At 45.6% G+C, this 24,597-nt stretch overlaps 1 protein-coding gene across 1 annotated transcript in view; it reads left to right on the top strand.

Annotated features, from left to right (window-relative positions):
* LOC105060071 (uncharacterized) overlaps nucleotides 1-24,597 on the top strand; it is a 30,721-nt gene that overhangs the window by 442 nt on the left and 5,682 nt on the right. Inside the window, exons 2-4 of the mRNA XM_010943663.2 lie at nucleotides 1,008-1,049; nucleotides 17,522-17,656; nucleotides 22,114-22,346. Coding sequence (XP_010941965.1) covers nucleotides 1,008-1,049; nucleotides 17,522-17,656; nucleotides 22,114-22,346 — 410 coding nt within the window. The remainder of the gene's footprint in view (nucleotides 1-1,007; nucleotides 1,050-17,521; nucleotides 17,657-22,113; nucleotides 22,347-24,597) is intronic.

Below are 24,597 nucleotides of genomic sequence, written 5' to 3'. Positions count from 1 at the left end.
AGATCACAGATTGAGCCGAGTTTTCGGTTGGATGTGAACTATTATTTGTCAAAGATTTCATTTTTTCTGTGAAATTTCATGGACATAGTGGGAATTCTGTTTCTTGTTTGAGTTCTTTATATTGTTTTATCATATGGTCCTTTTCAAGCAAGACTTAGCTTTTGGTTTTTCAGGAAACCTGGCAATAAATTGTCCTTCAGTTTTGGCTTTTTTTTCGGTCTTAATCAAATTCAACGATTCAAGATTGAAGCATGAAGCTTTAATTTGTTTAAATTCGTGATGTCGGTTCCTTTTATTGCATTGTGTACTTCAAAGAAACATCCTGCGGTTTTCTAGATTTTAGGAGGGGAAATGACACGTAGGCGCCTCTATATGATTTCGCAATGCGGACATCTTATCCATTTAATAGAACATGGTCTTCTACTCTTCTTTGCAATCCAATGATACCATATTGTTTCACCCTTTTATTTTTGAAAGTCTCTGAGGAATATAAATTCTATACTCTTGGCTTGCAGGACAGCTTTAGTTTATGTAAATATGTTTACCAAAGTTTTTAGTAGAATTTTGTAAGTTTTGCCCAGAAATTTTTCAAAAATCTTGGAGATCACATGCAATGCTTGTGTCTGATGGTGTGGAACTTTCCTTTGTCTCTGATAGTTAATTTGAGTGGAAAATAATTTGGTTGAAGGGAATTTTAGAAGTTGAATTCAATTTTGGAAAGGAAAATGCCTTTGGAAGCTATAAGTCGAACAAAAGCTCCATTCACTGCTACAGAATAATGTTATGTATATTTTCAAGAGATGTTATGATTTTCATATTCCGTTCCCTGCTACCGATTAATGTTATGTATATTCTCAAACTGATGTAATAATCTTCGTTTGAAATTGTGAAAGGATTCAATTCTGCCCTTTTTTATATCTTTTATAAAAGAAATTATATGTAAATTTTGTATGTTCACTTAATGGCTTTTGTTATGACATACTTCTACTTATTTTGTGGTCTTGCAGGTTGGTCAACTGCGCAGGACTGTTGATTGGTTCTACACTCAGGTAAACTAGTGAATGTAAAATAACTGCTTTTTGATGCTGTAATGCAATTCCTTCTCCTCAAGTCACTACTGTTAATAGATAATTAAAAATGGAATTTTAAAATAGATTATTTTGGAGTTCAAGTAATATTGGCAATGAAATGCTAGCATCAACATATACCAACTTTCATGGGACATCCAAAAGTTATAGTCTTGCACAGATCACCTTAGCAACAGAAAACACTTATCTTTATCTGGGGTCATTCTGAGCAAAAGTGTAATATATGAGCTCGAAGTAGATCATATCCAGGTCCTATCAAATCTCAAATCTTACTTTGTTTAAGTTTCTTAACATAAAATAAATAACATAATTTAAGGTTTTTAAATATAATGGGAATAATGGCCATTGGAATTAGTCAATATTTTCCTTACATTATATTATCCTATTTATTAGTTATTTATATAAGACATGCATATGGATCAATATGATGGACCAGAAAGGTTAATCTTAGCTTGGATAAAATCTTTCCATCCTTTTCATTTGATGGAAAACTACCCCCACCAAATGTAAGTTCTTATCTGTCCATGCTTTAGTTCTTGAAATGTTTGCTAAGTGAAAAAATGGTCTTTGCAAAATAAGGTTCATTACCAGCCATTATCATCATCACTGTTCTGTTATTTTTTAGTGTAAATTACATGATTTAGTAACCTAGGTGGGTTTTCTTTCCTTTAAGAAAAAAGTAAAACGACAAAATAGCTGGACAAGCTAACATGTAAGGCATGCAGATACTTATGAATGGTTAGATGCATGATCCATTGCATGTTCATTTGGCTGTGGCCGTTTAGCTTAAAATGTTGTTTTGACTTTAAGATACTGGCAAGTTGCTGAAAATGAGTGAAATGACAGGTATGAATTATATCACGATCTAAACCAGCCTATGATGCCGGAGAGCCTAGGATGCACATCTAGACTGCATGGGTCTTGGGATATGACTAGTTTTTGATGATTAATTATTTGTTTGTCTCAATTAGGAAAGTTTGATGTTAGCTTTTTTAGGAAGTTTTGATTTCTATGAACTTTCTTTTTTAAGAACTTTTGATGTTATTAGGAAAGCTAATAGTTAGGGTTTTTGAGTTAGAATAGGATTTGGAATCCCACGTTGGAAGGTTGAAGAAAAGAGTCTCCCTATATTACTTACAAATACCTTCAGTGAAAGGCTCCTTTTATAATCATACTTGAGATCCTTGAATTATTGATTAGTGAGAATCTATTGTAGGAATTGTTCTTGCCTTCTCTCTATTCTCTCTCTCTCTCTCCTCCTTTTTGATGGATTCCTAGGATTTGCAAGGAGCATGTGAGTTGTATCATTCAAGTGGTTAGCCAAAGTGGTATTTTTTTTGGCCTTGGAAGAGAGTGATCCACCCCTACTCCTCTTCCAACTACCATCTGCCCTTGTGTTGTGTGTATCATAGTGGGATTTCTATCTCGCCACAATCAGTTGTGCTGATATATCTTTCCTCTTTCAAGTTTTTAGCCCATGTTCAACACCTCCTTGGCATCGGTTGATATTAGAGTATGGCTTTAAAATGCCACCCCGTTGCCACAATTTCAAAAAGCATGTTGAATGTGAGCAAAAATTGTGAGACATTGAATTAGAAGAATTGCGCTTCCAACTTGAACAATTTCAAGAAGAAAATCAGCGGTTTCATCAACGGCATGGGTAACATGAATGTTGACATCACCAATGTCCAATTACTACTTTGATAGAGAGTCCTTTAACAATTAAAGCGAGTGTTCAAATGAAGAAGTAGAAGATTTCAATCTGTTCTGTAATAGAAAAGTGTCTTCATCGAGCGAAAGAAGATATTCATTGCTGATGCAAATGAAGACCATATTGCAACCATCATGACTTCAATATCAAAATAGACATCCCTGACTTTGAAGGACATCTGCAACTTAACGAGTTCGTTGATTGGCTCCGCATCATTGAACGAGTCTTCAATTTTAACCCAGTTTTCGATGATCGATCATGAAGCTAGTCACCATCAAACTTAAGAAGTACGCATCAATTTGGTGGAAAAATTTGAAGTGACGATATGAGCATGAAGGACATGGCAAGATCTGATAGTGAGACAACATGTGTCACGAACTCAAACTTAAGTTTCTCGTTGAAGATTATCGTTAGAATAAATTTCTTAAGTTCCATATTCTTTGGCAGGGTGATATGACTGTAGAAAAGTATACAATGAAATTCAAACAACTCTCATGACGTGCGATATCAAGGAGCCCAAAGAGCAAACTTTAGTGTGATATCTTGGAGGATTGAAGCTTGAATTTGAGCAAATCGTGCAAATTCAACCCTGTTGGTGCAAAAATCTGCTTGCGCCGGAGAAGCTGGAGTTGGGGAAGCCGCGGTCGCCGCCGGGACCTGCAAAGGAAGTCTAAACCGGAGGTGGGGTTGCTCCGGCAAGACCCTCCGACGCTCAAGTCAGTTCTCTGCCTCAACAAGAATGGAGTGCTCGAACGGAGAATTTAGCAGAGTTTTGAGATAAGAAATGAGCTTATAGAATAATGTATCTGGGTCTCCCTTTTATAGGTGGAGGAAGCAACGGATTGATGGCGACGTTTGTAACCGTCTGGTAGTGGACTGCCCAGGGTCAGGCGGAGTTTGCTGCGAAGCGTAGTGGAACGGACCCATGGCTATCGCTGGGGCGTGCCACGTGGAGTCTGCCGCACGAAGTGGGGCGGCGTTTGTCGTCGTGACTTGCCAGTGGATGGGAGAATCGCGCAGTATCCGTTGCAGGAGGTGGAGCAGGATCGTGGTCGTTTATCGTGGCTGGTCAGGTAGTAATGGAGCCGCGCGGGATCCGTCATAGGGAGTGGAGCAGTGCTGCGATCGTTACTGCGGCCTGTCAGGGAGTGGTGGGGCTGCGCGGAATCCGCCGCAGAAAATGTAGCAGAATCGTGGCCGTGATTGTGGCCTGGGAGTGCTGATCTGTCGGCTGAAGTTCGGCAGTGGTCAGAGTCCGGCCACCGTAGAGGTTCGGACGAAGACCGTCTGCAGCCGTTGGAATCGAGGACGGAGCCCGGTTCTCACAGAGTTCGGGCGAAGTCTTCTCGCAATCAAGGTTAAAGGCGAAGTCCGGCTCCCGTCGGAGTTCGGTCAAGGCTTACCAGCAGTTGATGTTGAGGACGGAGCCCGGCTCCCGTGGGAGTCCGGGCGGAGTCTGCTCGCTGCTGAAGTTATCGGCGGAGTCCGGCTCCCGTAGGAGTCCGTCCGGCTCCCGTAGGAGTCCGGTCGCAGTCTGCCTTGCAGCCGTTGGAGTCGAGGACGAAGCTCGGCTCCCGTAGGAGTCCTGGCGAAGTTTTCCTGCAGTCAAGGTTAAAGGCGAAGTCCGGCTCCCGTAGGAGTCCGGTCAAGGCTTACCAGCAGTTGACGTTGAGGACGGAGCCCGGCTCCCGTGGGAGTCCGGGCGGAGTCTGCTCGCTGCTGAAGTTATCGGCGGAGTCCGGCTCCCGTAGGAGTCCGTCCGACTCCCGTAGGAGTCCGGTCGCAGTCTGCCTTGCAGCCGTTGGAGTCGAGGACGAAGCTCGGCTCCCGTAGGAGTCTGGGCGAAGTTTTCCTGCAGTCAAGGTTAAAGGCGAAGTCCGGCTCCCGTAGGAGTCCGGTCAAGGCTTACCAGCAGTTGACGTTGGGGACGGAGCCCGGCTCCCGTAGGAGTCCGGGCGGAGCTGTCCTGTAGTCGATGTCGGCGGCGGAGCCCGGCTCCCGTAGGAGTCCGGGCGGAGTCTGCTTGTGGCTGAAGTTGTTGGTGTCGAGGATGAAGCCCGGCTCCCATAAGAGCCCGGGCTAAGTCTCACTGCAATTAAAGTCAGAGGGGAGGTCCGGCTCCCGTAGGAGTCCGGACGAGGCCTACCAGCGGTTGAAGCTGAGGACGGAGCCCGGCTCCCGTGGGAGTCCGGGCGGAGCTGTCCTGTAGTCGATGTCGGCGGCAGAGCCCGGCTCCCGTAGGAGTCCGGGCGGAGTTGTCCTGTAGTCGATGTCGGCGGCGGAGCCCGGCTCCCGTAGGAGTCCGGGCGGAGTCTGCTTGCGGCTGAAGTTGTTGGCGTCGAGGATGAAGGAGCCCGGCTCCTTCCCGTAGGAGCCTGGGCTAAGTTGTCATGTAGTCGATTCCACTGAGGACTTCGGCTGTGGGTATTTTATACCCAACACCAGTCCCCCTACTTCCGAGTTTGAATTTCAAACGAAGGAAGTACACAGAGAGAGAGATGGGCACATCCGGAATTGTCCCTTCGAATCCTGCGCACTGTCGCCTCCGGATATTTTGGCATTAAATGTGCGCGTGCCGGAGTCTTTTCGAATTGGAGCGGTACGAGGGGACGCTTCGAAATTCCCGCAGGTACACTGGTCTAGGTACGGCGCAATTATGATCCTGCCAACCGTCAGCCGCTTTTAGCCGTCTGTCAGGGGGAGTGGGACACGTGTCGGATGCGGACTGGCTCGGGGGATTCGCGATCATTATGACGTCGGATCCCAGGGTCTATTTAAACCCGTCCTTCCTCCTTTAGGTGTCCTACTCCATTCCTGAGTTTTCGCTGGTGTCTGTCTTCTCTTCGAGAGCCCTGCTTTAGTGAGCGTCTTCTCGAGCCGTAGGCGCCTCCCGTTTTTCGTCCCTCAGGTCCCTCAGAGTAATATAGGTTAGTGCCAACCTTCCTCTCACCGCTTAGGGGCTTCTTTTCTCATCATTACTTTTGTGCATCCCTCCGAGTTAGTCTTCGGCCTTTCGTTCCCCTTTCGGTCCGTCTTTTTAGGGTCCTTTAGATCCCCCCTTCGAAACTACTCAAAATGTCCTCTGGCTCTTCTACTCCCGGCAGTTCTGAGAGTTCTTCTGCTTCAAACCCCCAGGTCCCTATCTCTGTGGACGAATCCGCGTCCGGGGCTGGGCCTCGTCCGGTTTTCGCACCGGGCGCAATTCCATGTTCTTCGACTTCGGAGGAACTCCTTCTGATAAGGGTTCAGTATGGGGTTCCTTCGGAGTACGACCTGGAGCTACCTGGCCCCTCTGACCGGGCCAGCACTCCTCCTCCCGGTCGTTTTTGTTTGTATCAGGAAGCGTTCCGTGCCGGACTCCGGCTTCCGCTTCCTGCCTTTGTCGCTGCCTTCTTCCGCTTCTTGGACATCTCTCTCGCTTCCGTGGCCCCGAATTCTTTTAGGTTTTTGATAGGGTTTCTCTCCCTCTGCCACGTAGTCGAGGTTCAGCCGTCTCTTTCCTTGTTTAGGCATTTTTATACCTTCAAACGCAATCCTTCGGCGAAGGACTGGTGGTACTTCTCCCCCCAGTTTGGTAAGAAGGGGTTGCTGAAAGGCGCCCCTTCTTCGATTCACAATTGGAAGGGAAAATACCTCTTCGTCCACTGCCCGACCCTGGAACTGGGCCTGCCCCTTTGGGGTTCTCTAAGGGATTCCGTCCGCCGGGCTCCCAGCCTGGGGGAGGACGACCTCTAGGCCGCCCAGAAGCTTCTAACTTATCCCGCTCCTTCCCTTCCTAATCTTCTAAGGGAGCAGCTTCTTTTCAACATCGGCCTGAGCCCCCAGGATCCAGCGAGTATTCATCTTATCTTTTCTTTTCTTGCCTTCCTCTTCTTCTTCTCTTTACTTTTTTTTCCTTCCCACTCTCTTCTTTTTCTTTCTCTTCTCTTTTTTTTTTTTTTTTTTTTTTTGACTCTTGATTGATCGGTGTTGCTTCTTTTTCTCCTTTTTCTTCTTTCTTCTCTTTCTTTTCTTTCTTCTTTTTTTTTCTTTTTTTTTTTTTTTTAGCAATGGACGCCGAAGCAACGCGGATGCTCGCTAGGGGCATGAGAGCTCAAAAGAGAAAGGGCGCGGCAGCCTCCGGATCGGCGAAGAGGGCCAGGGTGGAGGAGACGAGCTTGGCTGCGCCCGTCCAGGCGGCCCCGGCCATCGACATTCCTTCAGATGCCGAGCCAGTGGCTCCCCGGGCCTCCTCGAGGAGCCCGCCGACTGGGGCCCCCGCTCCGGGGGTTCGCTCCATGGAGGTGCCTGCCGCGGGGAGGAGGAGGAAATCGGTGGCTCGCAGGGCGAGTAGCCACCGAGCTGCTGTAGACGAGTCCGTCTGCTCCGAGGAGGGATCGGAGAATCCCTTCAACGATAGGGACTTGATCAGGCGGTTGATCGACGGCTGCATCCTGTCCGACGTCGTGGGGAGGATCGACCGCGCCGATCCTGAGCAGCAGGCTTGGGACTCTTTGGGGTCCTTCCTCGAGGTAAACGGATCTTTATTTACACGGTCATTCGGCCTCTGTCGTAATTCTCTATCCGTCCTTGCAGATTGGGCACCAGCTCTTCGCCTATATCGAGGCGGTGAGCCGCATGAGGAGGGACATCCTCCAGACGGAGGAATGCTGCCAAGCCGAGGTTGCCCGCCTCCAAACGAAGTCGGCTGAAGTAGCCGCCCTCTAGGAGGCCCTGGAAAGAGAGAAGCAGGCCCGGGAGGAGGAGAGGCAGATCTTGGAGGAGTCGGCGAGGAAGGCGGAGGCCGAGGTTGCCCATTTGGTCGAGCAAACTCCGGTCCTGGTCTCGGAGGCCAGGGTCCTTGCGGTGGAGGAATTTAAGGCCTCCGCGGAGATGAGGAACCTGAATGTCCAGTTCGGCCAGGAGGCGTTCACCAAGGGGTTCGAGCTCTGCCAAGAGAAGGTGGCCAGCAGATTCCCCGAGCTCGACCTCGGCTTTCTTGAGGAGTCTGAAGACGAGGCCGGCCCCTCGTCCGCCGCCACCGCGGTCGCAGCCCCCGCACCGAGTTCTCCACCTCCCGCCTCTGAGGTCTAAGACCTCAGATCTTGTGCCCTTATTTTGTCGCAATATTTCCTTTCTGTTTGTCTTCAAAATTATTCAATCAATAAAGTCGAATTTCTTGTTGTGGATGGCTTCTCCCTCCTCTTCCTCCTTCTTTCTGCTTTTCTCCTTGCAATGAGTCGTTCTTTGACGCTTTTACCTTCCGATGGCAGTGTCCTGCAGAAGCACTCCCCTTGCCCCTGGGGGTCCCGCTGAAATCGACGATCCAGCGGTTAAAAAAGGAGGTCCTTCACCTGACGAAGAAGTTGAAGAAGTCGGAAGGCGAGCTCCGCAAATCGAGAAAAGGCCATTCTGAAGCCGCCGCTGAGGCCGCCCACTTTCGGAGTCTCCATGTGAAGGCAATCATGGATTACAGCCGAAGGAAAGCGAACTTCGCAAAGGAACTCGAGGAATGCAAGAAAAGCACCAGCGACCGAATTTGGGCTCAAGAAGCCAGGATCAGTGCCCTGAAGGTGGAACTGTCAGCTGCGAAGAGGAAGATCGGCCAGCTGGAAGGAAATTCGTCCCGGCTCTTGGCCCGGGTCGATGATGAATAGAGATGGTCGCAGAAGGTCTCCGACCTTCAGAAGCAGCTTCAAGACGTCGAGATGAGCCACGACGTGCAGCGGGCTAGCTGGCGCAGGCAGGTGGAAGAGTATAAAGGGAGATTCCGGACGGCGGCCGACGAAGTCGTTCGTCTTCAGAGGCAGCTGGCTAACAGGGCGCAGCTTACTTCCGCCCAAGATTCTGAAGAGCTTCAAGCCCTGAGAGGCACTGTTGAGGGGATCTCTGTCTCCCTCGGGGAGAAGACAGTCGAGCTGCAACAAGTGAAGATCCAACTGGCACTTGAGCGGCGGGCCGTCGCGGATGCGGAGTCCGAAGTTTTGAGGAAGAGGCGTCGAGAGGCGGAGGCTGAGAGCCAGCGACTCCGTCGGGCGGTCCAGGATGCGCTGCAGAAGAGGGAAGAGCTAGAAGGAGAAATAGAGAATTTGAGGCAGTCCTGGTTGAGGGATGGAGTAGATAACTCTAGGTCGGAGGGAGCAGGGTCTCCTTAGAGCTCTTTTGTCTTTCTGTCTTATCATGTAGTTACTTCCTTTTTGTCGTTTTGTCCTTCTTTCCTTGGCCGTCCTGGCCTTGTAGTGTGTATATCGGAAATAGAATAAAAAGAGCGTTTTGTGTTACCTCGTCCACGCGTTGCACTGATATTGTTGTCTGCTGAACCTTTCTTGTCGTTTGACTTGTCTGATGTAGACGTCGTCGGGGGGGGGCTTTTTTCCTTCATCCGATCTTGTTAGGCGGCCGGGTTTCGTCACCATTAACCCCTGCTGTAGAAGTCGTGGATGGAGTCCGGCTCCCGTAGGAGTCCGGATGAAGTCTTCCTTGTAGGCGGAACCCGGCTCCCGTAGGAGTCCGGGTGAAGTCTTCCTTATAGGCGGAACCCGGCTCCCGTAGGAGTCCGGGTGAAGTCTTCTTTGTAGACAGAACCCGGCTCCCGTAGGAGCCCGGGTGAAGTCTTCCTTGTAGACGGAACCCGGCTCCCGTAGGAGTCCGGGTGAAGTCTTCCTTGTAGGCGGAACCAAGTCTTCCTTGTAGGCGGAACCCGGCTCCCGTAGGAGTCCGGGTGAAGTCTTCCTTGTAGACGGAACCTGGCTCCCGTAGGAGTCCGGGTGAAGTCTTCCTTGTAGAAGGAACCCGGCTCCCGTAGGAGTTCGGGTGAAGTCTTCCTTGTAGGCGGAACCCGGCTCCCGTGGGAGTCCGGGCCTTCCACTTTGCTCGAGTCGGTGTGAGGTTCTCCTCTCGTTACCAGCCTGGCTGCGGGGGCGCGTTAGGGCGCTGTAAGGCCTCTCCCCCTATCCGGTCTAAAAGAACCGGGCCTTCGACTTTGCTCATGTCAGGACGAGGTTCTCCTCCTGTTCCTGACATGGCTGTGGGGGCACATTAGGGCGTTGTAAGGCCTCTCCCCCCATCCGGTCTAAAAGAACCGGGCCTTTGACTTTGCTCATGTCAGGACGAGGTTCTCCTCCTGTTCCTGACATGGCTGTGGGGGCACATTAGGGCATTGTAAGGCCTCTTTCCCCATCCGGTCTAAAAGAACCGGGCCTTTGACTTTGCTCATGTCAGGACGAGGTTCTCCTCCTGTTCCTGACATGGCTGTGGGGGCGCATTAGGGCGTTGTAAGGCCTCTCCCCCCATCCGGTCTAAAAGAACCGGGCCTTTGACTTTGCTCATGTCAGGACGAGGTTCTCCTCCTGTTCCTGACATGGCTTTGTTTTTGGAGGGATCATATCCAGTCATAATAAATCCACGCCAGGTGGGAAGGGCACGTTAGGTAGAAAGGAAAGTAGATTCAAGGTGAAATCGTAAGTGATACATTTACAGTTTTCCCGCTCCTCCTTGAGGCCCTCCGGTGATAGAGTCGATGGTCCCGATGGGAGGCCGGTCCCCGGGTTGCTCCTCCCTTTTCTGCGGTTCAGGCTGTGGGAGGGCTCTTGGCCGGTCTCCTCTACCCTCAGGCCTGCGGCGGATGAATCTGTCGAGTCGACCTCGCCGAATGAGCTCCTCGATCTCGTCTTGGAGCTGGATGCATTCTTCGGTGTCGTGGCCGTGGTCGCGGTGGTAGAGGCAGAACTTGTTGGGGTTGCGCTTCCCGGGATGTGTGCGCATCCTCTCCGGTCTAGGGAGCTGCTCCCTGACCTCCATTAATACCTGGGCCTTCGAGGCGTTGAGGGGGGCGTAGTTGCGAAATCTCCCTGGTGGGGAGCCCCGCCGAACCCCGCGGTCCGGGCTTTTCTGCCTGCGTGCCCGGGGTGGAGTATGGGCGCGCTTATGTCCAGGAGGGGATCGGGAACGCGGCCGGGCTTCCTTTGGCCTTTTCTCAACTGTGGATTTACTCGAATCTCCCGCTTGCCGCTCCCTTGCTGTCTCTTCGTCCTTCATTTTGAAGGCTTCTTCCGCTCGGGCGTACCCCTCAGCCCGAGCCAGTAAATCGGCAAAATCCCTGGGGTACTTCTTCTCCAGGGAGAACAAAAGATCATTCTTCTGAAGGCCACCCTTCAGGGCGGCCATGGCAACTGATTGGTCCAAGTTCCGGACCTCCAACGCCGCGATGTTGAAGCGGTTGACGTAGGCCCGTATGGACTCCCCTTCCCTCTGCTTGATGTTGATGAGGGACTCCGAACCCTTCCGGGGGCGCCGGCTGCTGACAAAATGGGCCACAAATTGGTGGCTCATTTGATCGAAGGAAAAGATGGTACCCGGCTTCAAAGCCGAGTACCAGTTCCTCGCTGCTCCCTTCAAAGTAGACGGGAAAGCCCGGCATAAGATGGCGTCAGGAGCGCCGTGAAGCAGCATCATCGTCCGGAAGGCCTCCAGATGATCAACCGGGTCCGAAGTCCCGTCGTAGCTTTCGAACTGGGGAAGCTTGAAGTTTGGCGGGATCGGCTCCTGCATGATCATTTGGGAGAAGGGAGGGTCAGTGCAAATATCCTCACCATAAGCGGGGGGCGCGTGGCGGAGTTCTTCAATCCACCGGTTCATCTCCTGGAACCTCCGGTCCAGGAAATCCTCTCGACTTCGAGTCTCGAGGGTCCTTTGGCAGAACGGGGGCAGGGATCTTCCAGGGGTGGAGTCGTGATCCGATTGAGGGCTCTCTACCCTCGGATTTGTTTTTCTGGGAAGGACGGGGCGGCTGGCCCAGGTGGCCCGCCCCGCCGTCGGGTTCTGGCATTCCGGAGATGCCCCTTCCGGATGCGCCGACGCCTGCGGCGGCTGCTGCTGCATTGCTTGTACAGCTTCGACGAGGCCTCTGACCTGCTGTGCCAGCAAGTCAAATTGCTCCGCGCCGACCGCCGCCGCTGGAGGAGGAGGAGGAGGCTGAGAAACAGGAGGGGAGGCCGGAGCCTGAGATCTGGCCGCGGAGGCCGTGGACCGTCGTGTGGACGCCTTGCGTGGAGGCAACGAGTGTGGATCCCGTGGGGGAAAATAAGGAGTGGGTGTCGGAGAGACGATCGGAGGTGGCTCCGTTGAACACTCCTTTAAGAACAAGGGTACTGCGGAGGTTTACCCCTTCCTCTAGCGCCAATCCTGTTGGTGCAAAAATCTGTTTGCGCCGGAGAAGCTGGAGTTGGGGAAGCCGCAGTCGCCGCCGGGACATGCAAAAGAAGTCTAAACCGGAGGTGGGGTTGCTCCGGCAAGATCCTTCGACGCTCAAGTCAGTTCTCTGCCTCAACAAGAATGGAGTGCTCGAACGGAGAATTTAGCAGAGTTTTGAGATAAGAAATGAGCTTATAGAATAACGTATCTGGGTCCTCCTTTTATAGGCGGAGGAAGCAACGGATTGATGGCGACGTTTGTAACCGTCTGGCAGTGGACTGCTCAGGGTCAGGCGGAGTTTGCTGCGAAGCGTAGTGGAACGGACCCGTGGCTATCGCTGGGGCGTGCCACGTGGAGTCTGCCACACGAAGTGGGGCGGCGTTTGTCGTCGTGACTTGCCAGTGGATGGGAGAATCGCGCAGTATCCGTTGCAGGAGGTGGAGCAGGATCGTGGCCGTTTATCGTGGCTGGTCAGGTAGTAATGGAGCCACGCGGGATCCGTCATAGGGAGTGGAGCAGTGCTGCGATCGTTACTGCGGCCTGTCAGGGAGTGGTGGGGCTGCGCGAAATCCGTCGCAGGAAATGTAGCAGAATCGTGGCCGCGATTGTGGCCTGGGAGTGCTGATCTGTCGGCTGAAGTTCGGCAGTGGTCAGAGTCCGGCCACCGTAGAGGTCCGGACGAAGACCGTCTGCAGCCGTTGGAATCGAGGACGAAGCCCGGCTCTCACAGAGTTCGGGCGAAGTCTTCCCGCAATCAAGGTTAAAGGCGAAGTCCGGCTCCCGTCGGAGTTCGGTCAAGGCTTACCAGCAGTTGATGTTGAGGACGGAGCCCGGCTCCCGTGGGAGTCCGGGCGGAGTCTGCTCGCTGCTGAAGTTATCGGCGGAGTCCGGCTCCCGTAGGAGTCCGTCCGGCTCCCGTAGGAGTCCGGTCGCAGTCTGCCTTGCAGTCGTTGGAGTCGAGGACGAAGCTCGGCTCCCGTAGGAGTCCGGGCGAAGTTTTCCTGCAGTCAAGGTTAAAGGCGAAGTCCGGCTCCCGTAGGAGTCCGGTCAAGGCTTACCAGCAGTTGACGTTGAGGACGGAGCCCGGCTCCCGTGGGAGTCCGGGCGGAGTCTGCTCGCTGCTGAAGTTATCGGCGGAGTCCGGCTCCCGTAGGAGTCCAGTCGCAGTCTGCCTTGCAGCCATTGGAGTCGAGGACGAAGCTCGGCTCCCGTAGGAGTCCGGGCGAAGTTTTCCTGCAGTCAAGGTTAAAGGCGAAGTCCGGCTCCCGTAGGAGTCCGGTCAAGGCTTACCAGCAGTTGACATTGGGGACGGAGCCCGGCTCCCGTAGGAGTCCGGGCGGAGCTGTCCTGTAGTCGATGTCGGCGGCGGAGCCCGACTCCTGTAGAAGTCCGGGCGGAGTCTGCTTGTGGCTGAAGTTGTTGGTGTCGAGGATGAAGCCCGGCTCCCATAAGAGCCCGGGCTAAGTCTCCCTGCAATTAAAGTCAGAGGGGAGGTCCGACTCCCGTAGGAGTCCGGACGAGGCCTACCAGCGGTTGAAGCTGAGGACGGAGCCCGGCTCCCGTGGGAGTCCGGGCGGAGCTGTCCTGTAGTCGATGTCGGCGGCGGAGCCCGGCTCCCGTAGGAGTCCGGGCGGAGTTGTCCTGTAGTCGATGTCGGCGGCGGAGCCCGGCTCCCGTCGGAGTCCGGGCGGAGTCTGCTTGCGGCTGAAGTTGTTGGCGTCGAGGATGAAGGAGCCCGGCTCCCGTAGGAGCCCGGGCTAAGTTGTCATGTAGTCGATTCCACTGAGGACTTCGGCTGTGGGTATTTTATACCCAACAAACCCTATTGGATGTTGAATGATATAATATGACTGGCAACAAAGGTCGAGAAGCAGCAACTAAGAACAAGTAATTCACGTTTTCCAAGTTATAAAAATGGAGCATCTAACTCGCCGAGTTCCATGTTGAAAACATAGACACCCTCCAAAGTTAGTGCCTTCCAACTATCTCAAAAGAAGGACAAGGGCATCCTCAGCAACCCTAGTGATTCCAATACTATTGTCTCCAACCCTTGCAAGTGTTTCAAGCAAGGAAGTCGGAACCGAAACTGGTATCTATGTTGGCTAGTTGGTGGTACGAGTCGATACGGGTCCATATCAGACTGGACTGAACCGGTGCAAACCGACACAAGTGAGAAAAAGGGAACTAGGGAGGAGGAAAAGACAAGAGAGAGGGAGGAAAGAAAGAAAAGGAGGGAGGAAAAGTTGTCGGAGAGATCGTCGGAGAGCCACCGACTGGCCATCGGATGTCCCGTGCCCTCTGGCAGCCTCTCCATCAGCTGCACGTCCCTCCGATATCGTCGCTCCCCCTTTCTCTTTCTCTCTCATTTAAACATCCTATCGAGCGATACCAAGCAGTGGAGGTCTCCGCGGTCCTCTGACAGCCTCAGCAGGCCACCAATGGCCTCTAGCAGTGTCTTCCCATCTTTTCCTCCCTTTCTCTCTCTCTCCGTTCCTCTCTTTCCCTCTCCCCCGTCGGATGTTTCGATTTACCTATCTGAATCGTCTCAGTTGGCCGCCGGTACGGCTCGGAACGCACTAAACTGTCCGGTTCGGGATGGGTCGGCGAACAGACTTTCAAGTGTCACGGTTTGGGCATATTGCAACCGACTGCCTAAATAGAAAGCTTGTTGATTTGGTGGAAGAAGAATTGTGTGTATAAGAGGAGGAAGAAGGGCAGCTGGTCAAGTGGGATGATGAAGATCAAGTGAAGTGTTGGTTGTGCAAGATCTCATTGCAGGTGGACATGATGTTCATGTAGCCACGGGTCCTCCAGACTTTATCTTCATCACTGAGATATAGTCTCCCAATCTCCACATTTGCAAAGTTTTGCTGGACTGTGGAGCTGTGCATGCTGATGCTTTGATGGTAGACTGGCTTGCCTCCTTGGAGAAGCATCATCTGACAGCCATCTCCGAAAGATTATATTTATGGTGCATTCATCTATAGCACAAGACCCTTGGCTTATGTAAAGGACATAACTTCCAGTCTTCATTGGCATAAAATAAAAAATAAAAAATAAAAAAAATTCATTATAGTTATTTATTTCTGAGACATTCCAAAACGAGGACAGAACATTGGGTCTATGAGTATCTTTGGGAACTGCACCATTCTCTGCTAGTTTTCTTACTGAATATACTGGTCAGCCACTTGGTCTTGTGATTGCAGAGACACAGAGACTTGCCAACATGTGTGCCAAGCAAGCATATGTTAATTACAGCACAGAAAAAGTAGAAGCACCCCTTCCATCAGTTGAAGAGGCTGTCCGAAAATCTAGGTTTTTTTTTGAGGTCCCTCCTTCTATTTATCCTAAACAAGTTGGTGATTTCTTCCAAGGAATGGCTGAAGCTGATCACCAGATTCTTTCAGCTGAGTATTACTTTTATATGAAGACAAAAACTAATGCAATGCGCTGGAATCCTCTGGAGCCAATGAACTTCACAGCTGCTAATGAAGATTGCAACTTCAACTTCTTAAGCTGGAGTCAGCAGACACCTCTGCACAGGAACTAGAGGATCTTATATTGAGTGATGAGGATGCTGGTGCATGTTATCGTTCACCACTACTGGAAGGATCAGTACTTCAAGCAGTTAGGGATCATTCATGGCCGTACATATGCTTGTGTCTTGGCAAACCTGGAAGCATGTGCTGGGATGTTAAAATGAATGACCTACATTTCAGAGAATCATGGGAACATCATAAAGGAAGTACTACCACACTATGGGGCTGTGGTGTATATGTTGCCAATACATCCAAAATTGACTCCCACATCCATGATGATCCAGAAAGTGTTGTATCGTGTTGCAAGAAAGTTGAAGCTGATAGTATTCATAGGCTTATATCAAATCTACGAACGCTTTCTAGTGCAACCTTATTTGCTTGTGGGATGCAAAAATTAATTGGAATGAAGATTGATGCAAGGTTTGCTGTGTCGATTGGTATTGATGCGTCTTGACCATACTGTGCTGTATCGGTATCAAACTTGTATGCGGTATGCAGCACATATTGAGTTTCCTTACGCCGAATAAGCTTCTATATCGGACATACTGGCACATTAATAAGATGATATACTAATATGATGGTACTGAAATGGGGTCCGATACCAAGACGGTGAACCTTAAACTGATGATAAGCTAGATGAAAGTAATGAAAGCTCTAAGACAAAATTGCAATCTATGACATTCAATATAGCCAACCTATCATTTTACTATGAAGACCAGAAAGAACAAGAAGATCTAAACTCTATGGCTGAGTTTTCGCCAACCAAGGGGAGTAAGACACTGGAGTGCAAGGGTGCATGTCCCGGCAGCATGGGTCTCAGGACATGATTACTTTTTGATGATTAGTTATTTTCCAATCTCAATTAGAAAAGTATGATGTCAGTAAATTCTAGGGAGTTTTGATTTTTGTCAATTTTCTTTTTAAGAACTCTTAATGTTATTAAGAAAGTTAGCAGTTAGGCTTTCGAGTTAGAATGGGACTTGGAATCCCGTATTGGAAGGTTGAAGAAAAAGGCCTTCCTCTATTTCTTATAAATACCCTTATTAGGACTCTTCTTGTAATCATACTTGAGATAGTTGAAGTATTGATTAGTGAGAATTCTCTTATGGAATTATTTTTGTTTTCTCTCTATTCTCTCTCTCCTCCCGTTTGGGGGATTTCTAGGATTTGCAAGTGAGTGTGAGAGCTGTATCTTTGGAATGGTTGGCCAAGACTGGTGTATTTTTTTGGTGTTGGAAGAGACTGAACCACCCCTGCTCCTTTTCCAACTACCTTCCACGCTTGTGTTGTATGTGCGATAGTGGGGTTTTTACCTTACTACAATTGGTTGCACCTGCATACCCTTCCTCCTTTGAGTTTTCAACCCAAGTTCAACACCTCCCAGGCATCGGCAAATCTTCTATATCTTTTGGTTTTATGCTTTTTTTTTTTTTGTGGCTATCCTTTGGAAGAATCACACACACACACACGCGCGCGCACACACACACACACACACACTGAAATGCACAGATTTTTTCTTCACAGCATGTCTGGATTAAACTTCATTTTTGTTAGTCTGACATATAGTTGATTGGTAATGCTTGAAATTATAGCAGAAGAATAGCTAACAATAAGATGTCTAATAGTGCCCCTGTAGATGATATATAGTTATGATTTAGAAAAACAAAAAACAATATGAAAACCTCAAAGCACTGGACAGAAAAGTTGAACCTCTTCTTCACTGATAATTAGTTGGATTCAAATTGGTGAATCAATTTCTCTTTTCAGGTACTTCATGGTAATCTAGAATTAGTGATAAGTCTGAATTCTGAAATCTTCCTGTGTGTAGATTGTCATATATTTCCTGAAGCCTTGTTCTAATCTGTACATATATTTTTAATTAGGAACATGACTGTTTATTTTCTCTATGATAGCATTTGGACATCCAAATGGAATCCCACTCTTAACCGGTACATGCTGCCTTTTAGTCAGACCACTTACTAGTTTCTTTGATCATTTTGCTGCTTTTAAAGCTTAACAGGTCACAGTCATATTCATCATGGAGGAGTTCAACCAGCAGTTCAAATCGTGGAAGTTACAGGGAGGAAGCTTGGAATAGATACAACCGTCGAATGCAAGAGGAGTATGAGGAAGAGATGGAGAGAGTGGTCAGTTTATTTTCTGCTTTCTTGTTCAATGCATTACCATTTTGCTTTGGCATCTTTTTTGTGATGAATTTCATCTTGAACATGTCAAAATTCAATTTTTGGCTGTGCTTGTTAATTATCGATGGAAAATTATTTGTTTTGCATGAATCTAACTCCTAGTTCAAACTCCTAAAATCATGGTTTGTTATACTACCTGATCTGGCGTACCATACCGTACCATTCAATATCATACCGGTAACATTGCAGCACCCTATATCGACACTATCAAACTATACCATACTGCATACCAACATTATAATAGGATTTTACTGGTATGGGGTCCGGCACTGAGACGGTGAACTTTGCCTAAAATCCAAAGACTAAGATCATTCCTGCATCTGTAGGTGGCAAGATAATAGTTGGAGCTTTAAAATAAATCTTAGCAGAATCTATTGTCAATAAGGGCCTATATTTTAGAAAATCCCTCTAGTTTACTAATTCGAGATCTTCCATTAAGCTGCATGCTTAACAAATCCTACTTGGTCTTGTAATTAAAATAGTCCAGTAGCCCACTCTTACATCCTAAGCACAAAAACAACAATGTATTGTCAATGAGGGCCTATTTTTCAGAAAATCACTATAATTTACTAATTTGAGATCTTCCATTCAGCTGCATGGTTTGGCAAATCCTACTTGGTCTTGTAATTAAAATTGTCCAGTAGCCCACTATTGGTGTTGGTAACATATTAGAGTCTCAACCATATTTGCCTAAAAAAGAGCCATGCAAGAGCAAATAGACAATGATATCGTAACCTTAATCATCCAATATTATCTGAACTTTTTGAAATTGGCTTTCTGAATTTTCATTTGCAAGTCTTTACCATCAATTGTTACTTCTGGTGGAACTGCAACCTTTATTTAGTCATTTTTCACAGCCTCCATCCGTATCAGTGTTGGCTTTCCCTTTGATGCATCCAAAGGGTTCTAGATTATCCAAATCAAGAACAGATCTATTTGGTTTTAAATTTTTTTGCTGTTATTTCTTTTTGTTTTTAACCTTTGGTGGATTTCTGTTAATCTACAGCTGCGATCTTTTTAAATAATTCACGTTACTGTAGTGGTACTGTTCATGGTACTATTCACGCTACAGTACCCATGAAAAGTAGCTTAATGCTTCTAAGCATAGTCTAGGGATTTAGATTTGTATTAGGTTTTTGCTGTTTCTATAGTAGAGATATTGAGTCAATGCAATACGGTTTTGGATTTATGGAAATTTACTTGGAGTGAAAGTTGGCTGCTGGGCCTCCTCCTTTTCTCTTCCTTCCTCCCTATTCTTTCTAGTCTTTTTCTTATTATTTCTCTTGATCATTTATATTCTTCTCCTTTGCATGCTGACTCAGATATAATCAGATCTGAGTTGGATCTTTGTTATTTAATCATGTAGCCTTTAATGCTTTGCGATGCTACATGACCCTTCTTCTATATAGACCTTCAGCATAGGTTCAAGCACCTTCATATTAGGGCCTTCTCGAATCTTTATGGTGTGTGCCCTAACTATTTCTCTATAATCTCCATCTCTTTTTCCTAAATTGGTGCATTTTCAAGCCAATCTAATGTGTCATTCTGTGTATTCTCTAGGTTAACCACATATCCATCTTACATCCATCTTTTGTTTGCTTGGACCTTCAATATTGCTCAACATTCTGAAGTAGATAACATTGGGGGTCTTACAATATGACCTTTGGTTTACTTAGGAGCTTATGGTTAGAAATTTAACCTTCAGAGTTCAAGTTTCTGTTAAATCTGTATCTTTAATTAAATTTTATGGGTCTTATTGCCATTTTCAGTATTTTTTTAATGGCTTATTTTTAAACATTTTGGTGTCTTGGGACAAGTTTTTGAGATCAGAAATTACCTATGATCTCTGCTGATAGAGTTGCTGTAGTTTTTGAGTTGTGCAACCACATTTATCCAAATCAGCCAATATATGGTCAGAGGAGACAATTGATTCAGAGGGAGCTGTGGTCTCCTATTGCACCCTGTGTGCACAGTAAGTTTGGAAAGGAGGAGAAAAGAAAATTAGTGGAGAAACGAAGGAGGAATGGAAAAAAAATAGGGGGAGAAAAAGGAAGAGAAAAGAAAGAAAAGAAAGCATGATAGATTGCTCCATCTGGCTGAGCCATTTTCTTCCTTTCTTCTCCTTATCTCTGCTTTGAGTCAAAGTCTCTATTGGTGGTGAGTTTCGGGTGTCAGTATTTAGTTTTGAGTCTTCATGGTCCATGGAAGTAGGAAGAAACAATGAAGAAGGATTTGTTTGCCTTAAATCAATGAATTTTCTGTTCTTCTCTTTTCTCTTTATTCGTTCCTCTGTATCTTTTTGATTGGTTGCTTTATTTCAATCTGGACCTTTGGAAGTTATGTAATGCTAGATGGTTTCTTTGAATCATGAATTTGATCCCATGTAAAATTATGTAAAATTTGAAACTGATTCATATCTATACCTAAAAACTGAAGTTTCTGATCTTAGCCTATCATGGACTTGGACATGGAGGCCTGACTGACATCATTTGTTTTGTCAATATAATCTCTCAATTCACTAAGTAATAGGCTAGTCATGTAGCATGTTCAAATTCCTCACTTCTTCATCATCTAGTAGTCTAGTTCTACCATATGTCTTGATTAAGTATATGATCTTTAAATATGATGGATCTAAGATAATGAATGGTGTATCTTGGCTATCATTTTCATGTGGGGCCTCACTCTCATTTGTATTTTCATTGAAGTTACATCCAGGCTACATACTTTGTTCTTTTTTCAATAAGAAAAATGGAGACTCTTATCATTTGAGGTTGTCTTTCATTATTTTAGTAGAAACTTAACCTGAAACCTGAAAGAAAAAAGGCAATTAGTCAATAGTTTTATCATTAATCTCAAGAAGCAAGTTTTAACCTTATATTAGCAAAATCAAGGCCAACAACCCTTTCTTCTCATCACTAGGGTTTGTTATCGTAGATGGTTATTAAACCACTGTCTTTCAACCCTCTTGATGCATATCCATAACCAACAAAGCAGCTCTTGGAGAAATATTAGAGGAAAAATTTTGGAAAAGAGTTAGTTGCTATTCCTAGAGCTGCAACTTCATGAATGACATTGTCTTTTTCTTAAACATAAATGTTAACAATTTCATTTAAGATAGGAGACATTGTTGTATCTGGATGAGCCCTCAACCCTTTCCTCCTGCAAAATCTTGCCCTCACCTCCTAGCTCTGAAGAGTCTTCTTGTTCCTATTGGGTCCTCCAATATATTAAGCCATTTACTCAACAAGGTGGTACTGGTTTTTCCCAGGAATGGTACAGCACCGACATGTACCATACCAGCTCTCGGGATCGTGGGATGTATCAGTGCTGTACTAATATGCAGATTGGAAGTTCTTTCTTTTCTTGCTGGTTTTTCCATTTTTTTGGGTTTTTATATGTAACGTGGATATTAAGTCCATCTTTTTTGTTTTTTTGTTTTTTTTTGATGTGCAATGTGAATATGGATTTAATTGAAGTTCATCTAATTGCCTACTGTATTGATCTGATTGGCATTGTTGTCTTGTAGCAAAATCAACCATCAGAGTGAATTTCCTTTAGCATAAGGATAAATTTTATTCCCTAATCCCATCACTAGAGTTCCATATTTCTTGGTTGAATAATTTTAGCATGTTATCTTTCATTATCTTTTATGATTTTAAATCAGGTTTAATGCTTGAAGATTTGTCTTTCAGACTTCACTCTGGGTCAGCCAAAATGGCCTTCCACCTTTTCTTAAAAGAAATTTGCTGTCCTAACCAGGACGGTACCAACCGACCGGCCTTGGTACCAGTTCATACCAGTCAGAACCCATCAGGATGGCCAGTTCATCCTGTTCCTATGGTTGACCCAAAAAAAAAAAAAAAGCCTACTGAATGGAATGGGTTTTGTTCTAGCTATGCTGGCCTTGGCACCGAGCATGGAAGCAAGTACATCTTGAGGTTTTGTCAACATAGTACTCATCTTGGTGTTGCTTTTGCACCAAATTAGTACAGTACTGATGGTATCATCCCCATCGGTGGTTTTTAAATCCATGACTTTTTCCAACTTCAATTACATGACTGTAGAATATTTTGGTCCATAACATTGGTGTTGTTGTGGATGTACAGTTTATAGTCCATTTGTTCGAAAGACATTGATTTTCTTATTCTTAATTGCGTCTGCGTACCCTAAAATATGTTATTAAATTTTTGATCTTATCTGGGAGGTATTTCTAGTTGTTTCAACTCTGAATAATCATGATTTATTATTTTCATCATCTCCACTATTTTTATGCAGTCTGAGTGAGCTATTGTACATAGTTCGTAACGACCTCTTCTTGACGAACCATGTTTTCTTCTCTATTCTTTTGACTAGTATTTGGAGTTTTTACTGATATGCAATGAAACTAATGCTTTTCCTAGGAACGGATAAGGCGTGTGCAAAGTGTATTTAACAGAGAAAGAAGCAAGTATAAGAAGAGATATGAGACATGGAGTAATCCTGGTCCTGGAGCATATCAGCATTTCCAAAGGGATGACTGGTACTGGAAGACAGATACATCTTACAAAGATAGGAGAACAAATTATAGATTCACTCCAAGGGAAAGTGGAAACTATTTGATGTCGCATCACTACTCAGTCTTGGGTCTTGATAGGTATCAACTGCTGACATATTCAAATAGTAACCCTTTTTTTTTCTTTTTTATTTATTTATTTATTTTTTTGCATTTGAGGCTGTAACAAGATACTGGCTAATCCATGTAATCAGGCAAGTTCTTTTTATCTAGTGTTCATGATGTGTTGATCACATTTATAATATTTACAGCATGAAACCACAACAGTCGCATGTCATGTTTTTGTTTACTAAGCTTTTATTCCTTAATGTTCTACATGGTAGATGTAGATCTTTGATTGCTGACTTACATGATATGCAACATATGTTTACTCTATATAACTGAAGGTTAAAGAAAAACACTGTTCTGTAGCCATTTTATGGAAAACTTTATGCAAATGAAGGTTGGAGAAAAAAAAAAATCTCTGACTATTTTAGCATCAATAGAAGATTTTATTCTCTGCATTATGAACAATATTTGGAATTAGCAATACTTTGTGAAATAGCCTAGCAAAAGAAGAATGATTTTCATACTGCAAAGTTCATTAAAAATGTGTATAATTAAGTTACGTGGAGGAATGGATAGAGCTAACACTTTTCTAACGTGTGAATTATAAGGCTCTAGACACTTCTATGGGTTTAGAGAAAATACTTAGTCATTTTGAAACTTTCCTAGCTTGATGAATTCAGTGTTCCATAGAAATCTTTCAACAAAATTTGACCACTTTCTGAGAATTATATGGTACAAAATTTTTGATTTTAAAACTTCAACACATTTATGCATGTCACTTTTTTTAATAAGGGGAGTGGCAGTGAGGGTAACATTTGTTGAAGATGCATAATGCAAGGCCAAGTTTAAATGTTTTTCATTGTTAATGTTGGCTTTGGATGTCTACTTTGATACTAATTCTTGGATATCTCCAGTAGACGCTAAATTGTCAAATATGATAGACTAATTTACAAAGTCATGCAGACATGCATGCACATGCACATGGACATGGATATGCATGTGTTGGTGTAGATATGGCATTGTGGTCTAAATGGGTTTAGTCCATGATTGTTATGGGATGTTGCCTCGGTGCCCAGGCTACTGCTTAGGAGACTTATAGGCCTCTAAATGCCTAGGCCAGCCTTGCCTTGACCATCAGTCATACATACAAATACATATACAAAGATTCAAATATACGTGCATATATAAATGTAACTACATCAATATTATATATACATATATGAATGAATGTGTCCTATATATGAATGCATCTATTACAAATGTAACATTAATTCTTATATATAAATAAATAAGGTAAAAACCAAATATACATATATACATACATGCATGCATGCATACATACATACATACATGTATGTGTGTGTGTGACTATAATTCGTACATGTATATGCACCTAGATGCATACACATACATATATACAGTATGAAGTAGTTTCTTGCAATCGTTTCTTATATGACACATATATACCAATAAGGGAGTGAGAAACTTTAGACTAAACCTCAAAAAAAAAAAAAAGCTATCTAAAAAGATAAATTAACTTAAACTTAAGTATTAAACAAGTAACCACAGAGATCTTTGATTAGACAATAGCAACCTTAGCTCCAATCTCTATGAAGATAGATGACTAAGGAAGGTCGACAGACTCCACCACTTGAGCTGAAAGAACAATAATATTTGTTATTGCTTCTATTAAATATATTATAAATTTAATAAAAGTTTAACAAATTATAATTTATCTTGAAGGAGACTTAATTGTTTATGTTCACAATGCATACCTTGAATTATGTTAAAATTTTACTTATTGAAATGGTTCAGAAATCTAATTGTGAAACAAAGAACTTGAATCAAAGAATAAATGAGTGAATTTTACTAAGTTTGTTGCCTCCGTGATCACCTAGATGCCCAGTGGACCACCTAGGCTAGAGGCTAGTCTATTATCCATTGTCGCCTCGGCTATTTGACAACTATGGTCCATGACCAACCTTCTATGGTCTAGACCATAGGTGCAGCTTGACCTGACTGAACCAGACGTTCTATTATGTACCAAGTTTGAACCGAGTCATGTTGGGATCAGCAACTGTGTATTGACTTCCTCAGATATTATATGAATTAATTCAAGTATAATGAAAACTGGAGTCTAGCAAGGCAACCATGGATTTTCATTTGAAAAGTGTTGTTTGTCAGCAATATAGTTATCCAATATCCTAAAACATTCTAAAAAGATCATTTTAAAATGGAAAACTTTGATATTATAATTTTTCTTGTAAGTTTTCCAAATAACAGA

Source organism: Elaeis guineensis, chromosome 6 (genome assembly GCF_000442705.2).
Source record: "Elaeis guineensis isolate ETL-2024a chromosome 6, EG11, whole genome shotgun sequence".
In the NCBI taxonomy this organism is placed as follows: domain Eukaryota; kingdom Viridiplantae; phylum Streptophyta; class Magnoliopsida; order Arecales; family Arecaceae; genus Elaeis; species Elaeis guineensis.
Note: the sequence above shows the minus strand (reverse complement) of the source record. Positions and strands in the feature narration are given on the sequence as shown.